This window comes from Hemitrygon akajei, chromosome 29 (genome assembly GCF_048418815.1).
Source record: "Hemitrygon akajei chromosome 29, sHemAka1.3, whole genome shotgun sequence".
NCBI classification, from domain to species: domain Eukaryota; kingdom Metazoa; phylum Chordata; class Chondrichthyes; order Myliobatiformes; family Dasyatidae; genus Hemitrygon; species Hemitrygon akajei.
Genome location: NC_133152.1, coordinates 48,567,629 through 48,584,895, shown reverse-complemented (window position 1 = coordinate 48,584,895; position 17,267 = coordinate 48,567,629). Strand labels below are relative to the sequence as shown.

The 17,267-nt window shown below is 42.0% G+C and overlaps 1 protein-coding gene across 9 annotated transcripts in view; it reads right to left on the bottom strand.

Moving 5' to 3' along the window:
* Positions 1-17,267, bottom strand: part of LOC140718500 (protein polyglycylase TTLL10-like) — a 201,237-nt gene that overhangs the window by 32,451 nt on the left and 151,519 nt on the right. For 8 of the 9 annotated variants that reach the window (XM_073032401.1, XM_073032400.1, XM_073032403.1 and 5 more), the window contains exons 3-7: positions 10,746-10,896; positions 9,067-9,185; positions 6,667-6,787; positions 2,041-2,126; positions 529-700 (exon numbers count right to left, since the gene is read on the bottom strand). In XM_073032401.1, coding sequence (XP_072888502.1) covers positions 529-700; positions 2,041-2,126; positions 6,667-6,787; positions 9,067-9,185; positions 10,746-10,896 — 649 coding nt within the window. The remainder of the gene's footprint in view (positions 1-528; positions 701-2,040; positions 2,127-6,666; positions 6,788-9,066; positions 9,186-10,745; positions 10,897-17,267) is intronic. The other variant, XM_073032402.1, reaches the window with a different exon arrangement.

Sequence of the window (17,267 nt, the reverse complement as noted above, 5' to 3'; positions counted from 1 at the left end):
AATGCATTGCATCAAAAGCACCTATCTTAGAGACGAAGATAGTATGGACATTGATATAAGGCACCTGTTCTGGAGATGGAGACAGTATGGACATTGGTATAAAGCACCTGTCCTAGAGATGGAGATACCCTAATCACTTGTCCTCCTTGAGAAAATCATGGAGTTGTTCAACAAGGAAACAGTTCCATTGGCCCATCTTGCCTATTGCCAACCAAAGTACCTAAATGAGCTAGTCCTGTTTTCCTGCATCCTTCTAAACCTTTCCAATCCTTGCACATGTCTAAATGTCTTTATAATTTTGTTATTCTGCTTACTTCTACCACTTCCTCTCACAGCTTGTTACACATATCCACCACTTACTATTGTAAAAATCTATCCCTCAAGTCCTCTTTATATCACTCCTCTCTCACTTTAAACCAAGACCTGTAAGCCATATTGTGATAATATGGTCAAAGATGGTAGTTATTGTGTTCATCTGGGCAAGAAAATTGCAGTTTTATTTATAGTTTTAATTTTCCTACCCATCACCTTTGCACGATTCTATTAATAGGAGAATTGTAGAAACACATTCTGATATAGGGATTCTCTTTTGTGCTTTCCAATTTTTCATGAAATGCTTTTAGATCATCGAGTGTCTTCAATAGGAAGATTCCTTTTCCCTGAGATGATTCTGCAGGCTTGGATATCCAAATCTGGCCTTCTACACAGAAAAACAAGAATGAACAAAACTCAGAACTAATTATCTCCAGTCAGAATGCTGACAAACTTTATTTATGCAGTTCCCATTTGAGTCATTATGTGCCACCAAGTATGTTTCTGAGCCATTCTAGGACATCCCATCCCAGGTACATGGAAGCTATCTTCCAGCTGAACTCTCTGAGAGCATTGGTATCCTTAACCTGGTTAGGGAATCTGAGTAGACTGTCAAGTCTAATCATATCAATGATGTCCTCATCTCAGATCAACATAGACAAGACATTAAATTCCCTGGAAATATTATGGACTTATCTTCCAATCAAGATCTATATGGATTTTAAAAAAGTATGCAAGATGGTGCAGTGATCTCACTGGCCAATCACAAGCTGGGCAGCAGTCCATGAGAAAGTTGTAAAGTCAGAAACAAATCATCCAGAAGTTGAAAGTCTGAGCAGATATACAATGGCAAGTTCCTTGAGGGAAGTTATAGAGCAGGAGTAAGGCTGAATTCAATTCAGATGAAAGTCATATCACACTTGCCATGGTAAGAACATTAGGAGATTGGCTAATGACAATTATATTTTATCAAAAGCGTAATTCAGATACTGAAACACATTTCAGGGATCATAACTACCAAACGTACTCTTTCCTTCAAAAAAAAATCTCCTCATCAGTGCTTCAAATAGGAGGGAAAATATCACATCAACTGTTAACTTTGGCCATCTGGTTTCCACCGAGAATGGGTCATTTTCACTGGCATTCAGACGAAGAAGAACAAACTCCCTTTGCCAACCAGTTTCTATATGTTCTTTGAAAAGCTGAGATTCCTTACAGCTGAAGAGGTCGGTGGGGAGGGCACACCTGATGTGGAAGAAGCAGATTTGAATATTATCTGTTGTTGTCTGAATCAGTGTTTCTGCTAATCCTGATTGAATGATTGCAGTTTTAATTTGACAGTCACATCTACAGCTACTTATTTCTTAAAGCCACACTTCTCACATCCAAGTGTCTCCAGTATGTATCAAATCAATCAAGAATAGAGGGACATCCGTTGAGAACTGAGGCGAGGAGGAATTTCTTTAGCCAGAGGGTAGTGAATCTGTGGAATTTATTCAACTCACTGTTTTCCTAAATCCAAGCAGTAGGTTCCCCATTCTCAATCATTTCCAAAAATCTCAAGAATTACTCCATAGAGGAAAGTAAAATAAATGAGGTAGTGAATCAATGCTGTCAACTCAAATGCATTGCTAAAGGAAGGGTTTGATAAAGGGGTGGCAACACTTCCTCCTGAATGAGAAGTTCTAAGGAGACAAGTTATTAAATATTTAAGAAGAAACATCTTGCCTTGGAAGGCTTGGTAGAAAGCATGACGTTCACTTTTTATAACCATTCGATACGTCTCTGGGTAAAATTCGTCTAGTTTCATGAATCTAGAAAACACAATCATGGAAAATAAGTTGAGACATTCCTGTACTCGGTTTCAATTCAATGCTCTGCCATCAGGAAGAAGGTACAGGAGCCTTAAGATCCACACCATCAGTTTCAGGAACAGTTATTAGCCATCAACCATCAGGCTCCTGAACCAAAAGAGTAACTTCACTTGCCCCATCACTGAAATGTTCCCACAACCTATGACTCACTTTTAAGGACTTTTCATCTCATGTTCTCAATATTTAATGCTTCTTTATTTATTTATTATTTCTTTCTTTCTGAATTTGCAGTTTATTGTCTGTTACACACACTGATCGAACACCCAAGTTGGTGCGGTCTTTGATTGATACTGTTCTGGTTAATATTCTATAGATTTACTGTGAATTCCCGTAAAAGAATGAATCTCAGGCTTGTATCTGGTGACACATATGTACTTTGATAGTAAATTTACTCTGAACTTTGAACTGAGCAGACAATGGACCAAGTACTGGCGAATGGGATTGGCATTGAAGGGCACTCAGTGGTCAGCAGGAACAAGGTGGGCAGAAGGTTTGTACAGCCAAGATTTCCTGACTATGACACAAAGAGTTTGTAAGTGGGACAGTCTGAAGGGCACAGTAAAGGTGCAGCCGGTATAAGTACTCTCATAAACATGTTCCAATGTCAGGCCCTGCTGTGTCAATTTTCTTATCTCCACAGCTGCTGTTGCAAAATTTCTACTGTCTGTAGGGTATATATTACCTTTTCTGTAATCAAAGTTTTCTGAAGGCAATCTTTATAAAACTTGATTTGGACATCTGATAGTCAATATCAAGCATTCTGCAGCAGAGTGGCAGACCCCCTTGATGCTAGCATTGTGTTCAAGGGTGGGTCCAGAGTCCGTGACCTCCACAAATGGCACCAGAATCAGGTTTATTATCATTGACATATGTCATGAATTTTGTAGCAGCAGAATATTGCAAAACATAATATTAAAAACCATAAATTACAATAATTCTGTGTATATATAGTGGTGGAGTGGAGAGATGCTTCTACCAAAGACTCTTTCCTTCCACTAGCCTACAGGTCACCCTTGGGAAAGGTGTAGCACCTGCTTAGCCCCGAACCCCCTCACCTCCCATTGATCAGGGTCACATGAAGCCATGGGAGCAGATGGTGGATGGTCATATGAGCAGCTGGTGCATATCACAAGTCCTAGTTATGTTTCTACAGGGGCACAATTGAATGTATCCTGACTGACTGCATCACCGCCTGGTATGGGAACCTCAACTACAGGACTCTGCAGAGAGTGGTACAGATAGCCCAGCGCATCTGTAGATGTAAACCTCCCACTATTCAGGACACTTACAAAGACAGGTGTGTAAAAAGGACCCAAAGAATCATTGGGGACCTGAGTCACCCCAACCACAAACCGTTCCAGCTGCTACCATCCAGGAAACGGTACCACAGCATAAAAGCCAGGACAACAGGTGTCGGAACAGCTTCTTCCACCAGGCCATCAGACTGATTAATTCATGCTGACACAAATGCATTTCTATGTTATATTGTTGTACATACTATTTATTATAAATTACTATAAATTGCACATTGCACATTTAGATGGAGATGTAATGTAAAGATTTTTACTCCTCGTGTATATGAAAAACGTAAGTAATAAAGTCAATTCAATTCAATTCACTAACACCAGGCAGACAATCTATGAAGAGTATTGACAATGTCTGGGGTCACCCGTCGTATAATGACACTGCCCAAAAGAAGACAATATTAAACCACTTCTGTAGAAGAATTTACAAAGAACGATCATGGTCATGAGACAATGATCGCCTATGTCATACGATACAGCACATAATGAATGAATGAATATAAATAGTGGGGTAGTATTCATGGGTTCAATGTCCATTCAGAAATCTGATGGCAGAGGGGTAGAAGCTGAGCCTGAATCATTGAGTGTGTGTCTTCAGCTCCTGTACATCCTCCCAGAGGGTATCAATGAGAGGAGAGCATGTCCTGGGTGATGGGGGTCCTTACTGGTGGATGGTGCCTTTTTGAGGCATTGCCTTTTGAAGGCATCCTTGATGCTGGGGAGGCTAGTGTCCATGAATGAGCTGGCTGAGTTTACAACTTTCTGCAGCTTTTTCTGATCCTGTGCAGTGACTCCTCCATACCAGATGGTGATGTAACCAGTTAGAATGCTCTCTACAGTACCTTTGTAGAAATTTTCGAGTGTAATTGCTGGCATAGCGAGTCTTCTCAAACTCCTAATGAAATATAGCTGCTGTTGTGTCTTCTTTGTATATGAAAGAATATGGCATTGGAGGTGTGTTTAGCCACACAGTTGTAAGTGTAATGTGAGTAGAGCAGGAGGCTAAGCACACGGCCTTATGGTGCACCTGTGCTGATGGAGATTGTCATACCATGACCTCTTGTATAGTTCTGGATCATTGGCCTCAAATGCCACAGATCTAGTCCTCAATGGACTACGTGTTCCTGCTTTAACCACAGTTTTTCATTTGGGTATGTCTGATATGTTCTTGAAGGCATGCCCTCATCCACACAGACACATCTACAAGTTGTGGAACTTAGTGATGCTACTGCCTATCCTTCTTTTCCCAACCAAGCACTGCTCTTCTTGCTGTTTGTTATTTGATTCTTAATTGCTTAACACCTTTAAATCCATCATTATAGGATCAAATATTGAAGCATAGACTATACTTTTTATCTTGAGCCATCACAAATAATAAAGAAAGGTTAAATATGGAACCAGTGGTGTGTCTGTCTTCAACAGAAAAGATGTCTGATTTTGAACCAATAACAGAGATAAGGAGGAGATAACAAATACATTCATCTGAGCCAGATCAACCCAGATTTAATCTAATCTTTGCCAAAATGGCCGTGAATCTCATTTCCAATCAACAGAGCATTCTTCTGAGTTCCTTGTGCATCTATTTATCAACCTATTCTTTCCTGGAAGGTCCAAGAGTTCAGAGAGCCCAACTGACTTCCAGTAAGACGGCAGCATGCTCGGATGCAATGGTCACTCCAGATCGATTAAAGGTTCATCTTGTAAGCCTCTTTCCCGAGTGAAAGTCACTGCTGGATACTAAGAACATCAAGTACTGCAGGACTATCCCATCAGCGAGTTTCCCAGTAGTGATGAAGCTGGACTTGTTCTTGTACCATTGTTGTGTTGTCGCCTGGACTTGTCGTGTACTGTTGGACGGTGTGCAGTACGAGTGGTTGTTTTGGATGTATTGTTGTGATTGCAAGACCCTGTCTGGACATTGGCAATGTAGAATACTGCAAGTCTGGTTCACTGCTGCATTGATGAGACAGATGGCGGGGGGAGCTGCATTGACTCAGTTGTGGCAAGAGCTAGGCTGAAGCTGTGGGGTTACCTTTTACAGCAGACTGGCAGAGGAAGCTTCCAATCACTATGGGAGAGCCCTGTACTGAAATCCGTACTGGATTGGAGGCTGGCCTCTCCCATCAGTGTTGCCCTCCTGTGTTCGTTTGGTGGAGGAATAAGCTGGAGCAGGTTAACTTACCATCAAGTCTATAGTCATTTCGAGAGGTCTAGAATACAAGAGCAGGAATATGATGCTGAGGCTTTATAAGGCACTGGTGAGGCCTCACTGTGAGTATTGTGAATAGTTTTGGGCTCGTCACCTAAGAAATTGTGCTGGCATTGGAGAGGGTTCAGAAGAGGTTCACAAGAATGATTCTGGGAATGAAAGGGTTATCATATGTGGAACATTTGATAGCTCTGGGTAAGTACTTAATTGAATTTAGAAGGATAAGGGGAGATCTCATTGAAATCTTTCAAATGTTTAAAAGCCTAGATGGAGTAGATGTGGAAACAATGTTTCCCATGGTGGGGGAGTCTAGGACAAGAGGGCACAGCCACAGGAGAGAGGGGCGTCCATTTAAAACAGAGATGCAGAGAAATTTTTTCAGCTAAAGGGTGGTGCATTTGTGGAATTTATTACTATAGGTAGCTGTGGAGGCCCAGTCATTGGGTGTATTTAAGGCAGAGCTTGATAGGTTCTTGATTTTACACGGCATCAAAGGTTATGGGGAGAAGGTTGGAGAATGGGGCTGAGGAGGGAAAAAAAGGATCATCCATGATTGAATGGCAGAGCAGTCTCGATGGGTCAAAAGGCCTAATTCTGCTCCTATGTCTTATGGTGTTATAGTCTCTGCTCAGGGACATGGGCTGTATTTGTTTCTTCTTTGTGACTGTTTTTTCTGAAGCCATTTGTGTTGTGTTGTGTGGTATGTGCTGTTGGTAATGTGTTTTGCACCTTGGCCCCAGACGAACACTCTTTTGCTTGGCTATATTCATGTATGGTTGAGATAGTTGAGTGATAATTAAACTTGAACTTAATTGTCCTTTAGGTTTGCAGTTTGATTTAAACATGGTCATTTCAAATCTGTACCCATGTAATGCAATTGGTAAGGCCCAAGTAACCAGGGTCCTTCTATTCTTGTTTTAGTCAAACCTCTGCCAAATTTCTGAATGCAGAGGAGAAGCACACTTACCTCGAGAACGTTATCCTGCCATACTTATTCATTATACGTTCGTTGTTCTTGAGTGAAGAGCAGAGGCCAAACTTGCTGGTCAGGACACTTTTGTTTGGGATTTGATTCACCATCTGCTTACCTTTTAGAACAACAAGTCAAAGGCACAAATATTGGCAAAGTTAGTATCACTGTACATTATTTTATTTATTTATCTTTATTTTATTGAGTGATAGAGCGTGGATTAGATGTCATGAGTCCTGCAGGCCTGTGCACCTATTTATAATAGTTGTTTTAACTAGAGTTGTTAAGCTCTTGTGCTTACTGTTAATCTTGTCCAGTTTATTTTGACTGGCATGGGTTTACAGCGTACTGTGATTTATTTAAAACGGACTCCCAATTAGTGCTCGCTGCAGGGTCTTTGTGTTTTGAGAATGACTCATCTCATGGTGTTGCTCAGTCAAGCCATCAATGTTCAGTTGGAATTCCTGTGAAGGAACTCTTGCTTCTGTCTCTACATGGGAGGCTGGTGTTCCTCCACACCTAGGATCAGTTGTCCATCAGCACACATTGTAACATTAGGCCCTTTTGGCCCTTCGAGCCACATTGCCCCAGCAACCCCACAACCCTGATTAAACCTGATGTAATCACAGGATAACTTACAATGACCAATTAACCTACCTGGTACACCCTTGGTCTGTGGGAAGAAACCAGAGCACCCGGGGAAAACCAGGCATTCTACGGGGAGGGTGCACATAGACTCCTAATAGAATGGCACCGGATTTGAACCCTGAGCTTTAGATCGTCCTGAGCTGTAACAGTGTCGCACTTACCTTTACTCTACAGTGGCACCCCTAAAGTATGAAATACTGTTGGCTCTCAATCCTCGTATTTATTGGGTACCTTTGCCCTTTACAGCACATCTTTTATATTGTCTATTTCTGGAGCATGAGCTTCATTGGTTAGGCTGCATTAATTGCCCATGTGAAGGGTGATTCATGATGGGTCCAGCTTGTAGCTCCTTATCCAACATCAGAAACATTTCAAGGTTCCAGAAGCTCTAGGTTAAACAGGTACGTACTGGTGCAATTCACGTCCTGGACAGCATTAAAAAAAAGTCTTCCACCAAATCCTACTGAATTCTCCATATTGCCTCTTGCCTCCATTTGAAATTCAGAAGATGTTTAATTCCTTTCAGCTGAGGCTGACTCCAGGACCACTCACAACATATCTCTCTTCTTACAACCCTTCTCAGAACCTGTATCTTTGACTACAGTTTTGATCAACAAAGCTGCCCTGCTGTTTTTCACTGGATGTATATTTCATCTTAATAGAATCATAGAGTCATAGGGCACAGAATCAGACCCTTCGGCCCATACAGTCTATGCTAAGCAAGAATCCAACTCAGCAAGTTCCATATGCTTGTGTTTGGCCCGTAACCCTCTAAGCCTTTCCTAGCCATGTACATGCTTTGTAGAGCAAAATGATCCTGGGATAATGTTGTGTTTGATAAATCTAAGTTGTAGTGGACAAAGAAAAACTGAATACAATGTGGATATGCAAAGCAGCGAGGGCTTAACTCTGAACTAAGCTATGTCATATGGGAGTACTTAATGTAGATGTTCATAGTACGTGCTTATGTAGCACAGACAAAATCAAACACAATGACCAAACACATGTCACTCAGAAGAATAAGGCACAAGCAATGGAAGAGTAGATCTCCAGATACTATTGTGAGTGACCTTCTCACTTACTTCCACTTCCTTGACCAGTCCATGTTCGTTCATGTCCAAAAGCCCTTCAGGCTTGGCCTTGAACAGACTCAGTGGTCAAGCATCCATAGAAATCAAGATGAGTCAAGTTTATTACCGTTTAACTATATACACGTATACTGCCAAACAAGACAGCATTTCTCCGGACCAGGGTGTAAAGCACAGTAGTACACTTAACACACAATAACTTAGGAAGGTAAAAATTAAATCTACATTTGAATTACACATAGATAAACAAAGTAAAGTAAGGAACAGTACAAGTTATCCAGTGACACTTCAAATGTGATGTGGCAAGGACTTCAGAAGCCAAATGGCCTGAAGGGAGAGGCTGTTTCCCATCCAGACTGTTCTTGTCTCCATGCATTGGAGTCTCCTGCCTGATGGTAGAAAGTCAAAGAGAATGATGGATGAATGGGTGGATTTAAAACTTACAGCCAAAACAATTTCTTCCTGAACCCTGTATGTCTGTCTAACTCATATTCCAGAATCCTCCTTGCAAAATGCAGTGACAAGGGAATTGCAGTCTCTGACTCTCAGAACTGAATAAAGAACTTACTCCAAGTTGTACTGAACTAAAAGCCCACTGTTTTGGCATAGTAATTTATGGCAGATTCTGACTGATCTGAGCCATTTTGATTCTACTTATTACCTTCTTGAAAGTTTTGATAGTTGGAAACTACTTTAGCATCAGACCATTTAAAGTAGTAGTCATCTCGGTTGTTATCCAGGATTTGCTTCCAGCCCTTGTCCCTGCAGAAGGCGGTAATTCTGTGTTAACAAAGCAGAATATAAAATTTCAACATATATCTGTTAGTCAACAAAGAGATTTACCAGAGCATGCATGCCATTGCAAATGCAAATGGACTTGAAATCAGAGTCATAGACAGAACCAGGTCCTTTGGCCCAAATAATCCACATCAAATATTAACAAACAACCATCAACCACCTACTGTGGTGAGGAAGGCTAAGTGATGTTAGCATTCATTTCAACAGGACTACAATATAAAAGCAAGGATGAAATTCTGAGACTTTATAAAGCACTGGTGAGGCCTCACTTGGAGTATTGTGAGCAGGTTTGGTCCCCTTATCTTAGAAAGAATGCGTTGGAAATGGAGAGGGTTCAGAGGAGGTTCACAAAAATGATTTCCAGGATTGAATGGCTTGTCATATGAAGAGTGTCTAATGGCTCTGGGCCTGTATTCATTGGCATTCAGAAGAATGAAGGATGGCCTCATTGAAACCTATTGAAAGTTGTTGATAGAGTGGATGTGGAGAGGATGTTTCCTATAGTGGGAGAGTCTAGGACCAGAGGATACAGACAGAGTGGATGTTTCCTATAGTGGGAGAGTCTAGGACCAGAGGACACAGCCTCAGAATAGAGGGGTGTCCTTTTAGAATGGAGAAGAGGAGGAATTGCTTCAGCCAGAGAGTAGTGAATCAGTGGAATTCTTTTCCACAGGCAGCTGTGGAGGCCAATCCTTTATGTATATCTAAGGTAGAAGTTGATAGATTCTTGATTAGTCAGGCATGAAGGGAAATGGGAAGAAGGTACGAGATTGAGGCTTAGAGAAAAATTGGATCAACCATAATGAAATGGTGGAGTAGACTCGATAGGCCAAATGGCCTAATTCTGCTCCGATATCTTATGGTCTTACTCCACCCCTTTACACATCTTAAAAATGTGTAATTCTCCATTCTCAACCCTACCACCACCTCACAAGCTACACTACTCACTGCCCACCAAGATGGCGTTGATGAACCATGATGTTGTTCTGCAGGCTACATATAATACTTCTTGTTGTTGTTTGCACACTAGCTGAATGTCCAAGTTGGTGCAGTCTTTGACTGATTCTATTATGGCTATTGTATTTACTGACTCACTTTCAAGGAGTCTTCAGATTATGTTCTCAATATTTATTGCTTATTTATTATTATTGTTATTTATTTGATTTTGCATCTGCTCAGTTTGTTGTCTTTTGTACACTGGTTGAATGCCCAGATTGGTGCAGTCTTTCATTGATTCTACTACAGTTATTATTCTATTATGAATTTATTGAGTATGCCTGCAAGAAAATGGATCTCGGGGTTGTCCATGGTGACAGATACGTACTTTGCTAATAAATCTACTTTGAATCACCTATCCCATCTGTGAAAAGGTTGCCTCATATTTAATCATTTCCAGGACTCAGAAAAAGAAAGATATAACATCTTCGCAACCTCAGTGATGAAATGTTGCCTCAGCAGCCAGTTTAGAGCCCACAGAACAATAAAGGAAGCAAGTACACTCAAGCCCAGAGACTGTCAGAAAGGAGATTATTTTAAACATACAATGAAGTTCCACTTGTGCCTCCAACGTAGAAGAAAGGACCTTGTCCTTTACTGTCCTCCTGTTTCCTGCCAGTATTCGGCTTGTCTTCTTCCTTTTGATTTGCACGACCAACTTGCTTTCTATGCTTGGGCTGTCTTGTGCCAGATCCTCCTGTTTGGCAAGTTGGGAGGTAGATGTGAGGATGTTGGTGCAGTCGCGCTTTTCCATAATAAACATTCAATACCCTAACCCTAATGTCCAGCTTCCCATAGGAGATGGAGGGTAGTGGTCGATGGAACTCATTCTGTTTGGAGGTCAGTAACTAGTGGTATTCCATATGGACCTCTGCAGATTATGGTGTATGTAAACGACCTGGGTGGGTTAGTAAGATTGTAGATAATACCAAGATCAGTGGTGTTGTGAATAGCGAAGCAGACGGACAAAGTTTGCAACAGGATACAGACCAGTTGCAGATATGGCTGAAGAAATGGCAGATGGGGTTTAACCTTGAAGTGCTTCACCTTGGGAGTTCAAATGTGAAGAGACAATATACAGTTAACCACAGTGTTGATGAGCAGAGGGATCTTGGGGTCCAAGTTCATGTGGAATGTTTGAGGCATTGACCTGGGAAGTTGCAGCTTTATAAAACTCTGGCTCAGTCCCACCTGGAGTATTGCTACAGTTCTCGTCACCCCATTACAGGAAGGATGTGGATGCTTTGGAGAGGGTGCAGAGGAGCTTTACCAGGATGTTGCCTGGATTAGAGGGCATGTGCTATAACGAGAGGTTGGAGAAACGTGGGTTGTTTTCTCTGGAGCAGCGGAGGCTCAGTGGAGATCTGAGGGAGGCTTATAAGATTATGAGAAGCAAAGGTAGAGCAGACAGACAATATCTTTCTCCCAGGGTTGACGTGTCTAATACCAGAGAGCATGCGTTTAAGGTGAGAGGGATTAAGTTCAAAGGAGATGTGCAGGACATGTTTTTTACACATTGCCTCAACCTGAAGACATGATTTATTTCCTTAAATGTAAAGGGAAACTGTTCAGCCCATTGAACATATGCTAGCCCACAGGGCAATGCAATTCCCCTATTAATTTTCCCTGACACCAGTTCTCCATATATTCAAGATTTCCCATCAAATCAAATGATCTAACTTTGTAGCTGTTTATCAGAACCACCATCAGTTGTCAGGCTAAATTATTGGCTCAGTTCCCGCAGTGGAGCTGAGCTGATGTCAGTGTGTGGAAATGATTAGGATTCTAAGTGCATTTCTTATCAAAGGTCGGTTTAAACTTGTGCTATTCAGAAGGTACTGAACTTTGCATTTTTATGAGTTGTGTAGAATTATTTTTTTATTTATTTAGAGACACTGTACGGAATAAGCCATCTGGCCCTTCAAGCTGACCAATGGACCTACCCGGTATGTCTTTAGACTGTGGGAGGATACCAGGGAACCTAGAGAAAGCCCACGCATTCCATGAGGAGGAAGTACAGACTCTTTACAGAGTACACCAGGATTGACCTCCAAACTCTGACACCCCGAGCTGTAGCAGCATGAGGCTAAATGTCAAGCTACCATGGAATTCATTACTTGCCCCAACACCTTGCCTGGCTGGTTAGAAAGATCACGGTTGATTTGATTGTAGACTCAAATCCTTGCTCCTTTCCACCGCCTTATTTCACTGTTATCAAATATCCATCTGCATCAACCATCTGTACATTTAAAGGCTTCACTTCCACTGCCCCTTAAGGAAGGAAGTCCCAAAAACTCACCACCCCATCTTCATCATAAACAGGAGACCTCTAATTTTGAACAGTAATCCCAGTTCTAGGTTCTTCCACAAGGGCAAACATCCCGTCAAGACCTGAAACACAAGGGATTCTGCAGATGCTGAAAATCCAGAGGAACACACACAAATGGTGGAAGAGTTCAGCAGGTCAGGCAGAATCTCCCTTGTGTGTGTCCTTCAGCAACTTGAGTGTTTTAATCGCCTCACTTTTCACTCCAGCAAACACAAGCCGAGTCTGTCCAAACTTTCCAGAGAAGGTAACCTTATCAACCTTCTGTGTGAAACTTTCAATGTTCGTATTAACATCATTTTTCTGATTTAAAAAATCCAATACTGTACACAGTAGCTCAGATGTGGTCTCACCAATGCCCAGTATAACTTGTGTATAACCTTCCTGCATTTGAATTCAATGCCCAGCCAATAAATACCTGCACACAAGGCCACACTGGCTCCTTCTGCACCGCAGAGCTTGGTAATCTATCACCATTTAGATAACATGTTTCTTTTTAATTTTTTTTCCTGCCTGTTCCCCACATTGTATTCCACTGTAGATTTTAAACCATTTATTATTGTATTTATATCCCTTTTTGGCCTCTTTACATCCTCTTCATGATTCACTTACTTACCTATTCTTGTAGTGTCAATTTAGCAACAATATCTTTACCTCAATAGTTTATATAAATTATAAAATGTTGAAACCCTAACGCACACCTTACAGAATCCTTGTCTCACACCTCTCATTACATAGACTCAAATATTCATGGAGTCATACAGCACAGAAACAGGCCTTTCAGCCCATCTTGTCCGTACTGACCAAGAATACCATCTGGGCCAGATTCATCTATCTGCATTTGGCCCATCTCCCTCTGAACCTTTCCTATCTATGTACCTGTTCAAATGTCTTATTATACCTGTATCAATCACTTCCATGTGCTCACCACCCTTGGTGTGAAGAAGTTATTCCTCAGGCCTCCTCTCCCCCTCTCACCTGAAACCCATGTTCTATAGAACTGCCTCTGGGAAAATGATTACTCTATGTGCATTCACTCTACCTATGCCCCTCATAGTTTTATACACCTCTAAGGTCATCCATCCTCAACATGCCCCGTCTATTCCCATAACTTAGACGCTCAAGTCCTGCCAATATTCTCGTAAATCTTCTTACCAGCTTAATGACATCTTTCCTAAAACTACGGTTAAATCAGGGCACAGTCTGCTTGATGTGGAGAGAAATTCCCTTTGGTTAGAAGGTAAAGATCTAATGAAGAAAGGTAACATTCAACAGAAGTGCAAGATGGGAGATGAGGAGAATTTATTTTTAAAGAAGTCAGTTGCTCTTTGGTGAGCACTGCCTCAAGGGTCTTGGAAGCAGTTTTAATTCAAATTGAAATTGGATATGTACTTGAAACTTTTGCAAAATCAATGGGGGGAAGGCAGTGAAAGGGTGGGGAGAATGGGGGAATTGGATAGCTCTTGGAGATATGAATGGTTTCTTCTGTTCTGTGGGATTCAGCACATGGTAATCCTTCAGGTCACATAGTCTGCACAGTCAGATTACAGGTTCCAGACATTCACTGACACTGCTGTACAGTCCAAGTCACAATTGCTTTTTTATAAATTTCCCAAATAGTAACAGCCACCCTGAATGGTCACGGGGAGACTCTGGGCTGTTGGCCCTAAAATTAAAATGTCCTTTAGATGCTGAAAACTTGAAACAAAAACGGAAAGAGTGGAGACTCTCAGCAGAGTTGTTGACCTCAGAAGTTCTCCGTTTCTCTGTCGATGGATCTCCCTGGTCCCAATGAAGGGTCTCGGCCCCAAACATTGACTTTATTTCTCTCCATAGATGCTAAGTGGTCTGCTGAGTCCCTCCAGCATTTTGTGTGTGGTGTCCCATTGAGTATTTCCAGTTTTTCCCTGTTTTTATTTCAGATTCCCAATTTCTGCATTTATTTATTTTTTGTTTAATGTCAGTTTAGTCTTTGTTATTGGATGACGGGGCAGAGATGTGTCTCTATCAAAGGAGGTGTAAGACACTTCTTCCCTCCACTAGCCTGCAGGTCACTATTGGACAAGGTGTAGCACCTGATTAGCCACTAATCAGGGTCACATGAAGCCATGGGGGCAGGTGGTGCAGCTGGTGCATATCACAAGCCCTAGTTATGCAACCACTGATGCCAGGCAGACAAACTCTGAAAAGTATTGATAATGTCTGGGGTTACCCATCTTGTAGAGACACTGCCCAGAAGAAAGCAATGGCAAACCACTTCTGCAGAAAAGTTTGCCAAGAAAAATTATTGTCTACACCATGATCGCCCACGTCATATGATACAGCACATAATGAATGAATGTGTCTTTGTTAAGTGAAATTTATCCTCATCTTTTCCTAAATGTTGTATCGTATGACCCCTGGTTCTAGACTCGTCATATATTGGGATTAGTGTGTTGGAGGTCTCTCTGAGATCCCCTCATGAATATGGGCCTAATGACACCATTCCTCCTGCTCCCTAGAAGCAGCAACTTTTGTTACATTCCCTATCTCCTCTGTGTGTGTGTTTGGGGTGGGGCTGGGGGGAATGACTGATGAGTCATAAACATGGGTAGAGAGAACACTGGAGAAGTCTCTGAGGATTGAGGCTGCCGAGACTGAGCTGCCAGAACAGGCAGATCAACACACACAAAGTACTGGAAGAATTCAGCAGGTCGGGCAGCATCTATAAACAGTCGACATTTGGGCCGAGACCCTTCATTGGAAATGACGGGGGAAGATGCCAGAATAAAAGTTGGGGGGAGGGGGAAGGAGGACAGCTAGAAGGTGATTGGTGAAGTCAGGTGGGTGGGAGAGGTAAAGAAGCAATCTGATAGGAGGGGAGAATGGACCACAGGAGAAAGGGAAGGAGAAGGGGCAGCAGGGGGAAGTGATGGGCAGGAGAGAAGAGGTAAGAGGGCAGAGTGAGGAATGCAAGAAGAGGAGAGGGAGAAGGAATTTATTTTGCTGGAAGGAGAAATTAATATTCATAGAATCAGGTTGGAGAATATAAGGTGTTGCTCCTCCACACTGAGGGTAGTCTCACCTTGACACAAGAGGAGATCATGGACCAACATGTTGGAATGGGAATCACTATTAAAATGTTTGGCCACTGGGAGGTTCTGCTTTGGGCGAATAGAGAGGTGACTTTAAAGAGACGGAGGTGCTCAGTGAAGCAGTCCCCCAGTTTTTGATTGGTCTCATCAATGTAGAACAAGCCGCATTGGAGGCACTGGATACGATAGGTGGCCCCCAGTAGATACGCAGGTGAAGTGTCCCCTCATCCGGAAGGGCTGTTTGGGGTTTTGAATGGAGGTGAGGGAGGAGGTGAATGGGCAGGTGTAGCACTTTGGCCACTTGCGAGGATAAGTGCTGGGAGGGAGATTAGTGAGGAGGGACGAATGGACAAAGGAATCACAGATCCCTGCGGAGTGTGGTCTGGAAGTAAAGATGTGCTTGGTGGTAGGATCTCTTTGTAGGTTGCAGAAATTGTGGAGAATGGTGTGTTGGGTGCGGAGCCTCGTTAAATATTTTAAATATATAAATATTTTAAGGAGAGAATAGTGAGGACCCAGAATGCAATGCCGGGGGTGGCAGTGGAGGCAAATACAATGGAGGCATTTAAGAATCTCATGAATGTGCAGAGAATAGAGAAATATAGTCATTGTGTAAGTAGAGGGAATTAGTTTGGTTAAACATTTAATTATCACTTTAATTAGTCTGTTGCAACTTTGTGGGCCAAAGAGCAGTTCCTGTACTGACAGACAGCTCTATGCTTTGTGTTCCATGTTCTATTTATTTATTTAGAGATGCAGTACAGAATAGGCCCCACCCAGCAACCCCCAACAACCCTGATTTAACCCTAACCTAATCACAGGACAATTTACAAAGTCAAATTAACCTAATCAGTATGTCTTTGGACTGTGGGAGGAAACCAGAGAACCTGGAATAATCCCACACATTTCACGGGGAGGACGTACAGAGACTCCTTACAGAGGTCACCAGGATTGAACTCTGAACTCCGACACCACGAGCTGTAATAACATTGTATTAACTACTACACTACCATAGTGTTCACCAGTGACCTAAATAACTGGAGTATAACTTCCCGACTTTTGTTTTCAGTGTCCCAGCTGTAGAGTGTAATAGACAAAGGTGAAGATAGTATCTCATCGTTAGGAAGTTTATTTATTTTGTTAGGCTGCTGCTGAATTCATGTCTGCCAACGTAGCCCTTACTGACAGCAACCAAAATACCAGCTGCCAGGCCTGCATGCCGTGAGAGAACACAATGCCTGAGAGGCCCATGGCCTTTGTTGGATTGGAGGAGGGATCTCATCTGTGGTCACTATATAACTGACATGCTTTTTGCAATGTAATTTGGGATGTTATGTTGAAATTGTATAAGATTTTGGTGAGGTCCGATTTGGAGTATTGTGTGCAGTTTTGGTCACCGACCTACAAGAAAGATGTAAATAAGGTTGAAAGAACTCAGAACTTGAGGACCTGAGCTACAAGGAAAGGTTGAATAGGTTAGGTCTTTATTCTCTCGAACTTAGAAGATTGTGGGGAGATTTGATAGGGGTATACAAAATTAAGGGGGTATAGATAAGGTAAATGCAAGCAGATTTTTTTCCACTAAAGGTTGGTGAGGCTACAACTAGAGCTCAGGGGTTAAGGGGGAAAGGTGATTTGTTGAAGGGGAAAATGAGGAGGAACTTCTTC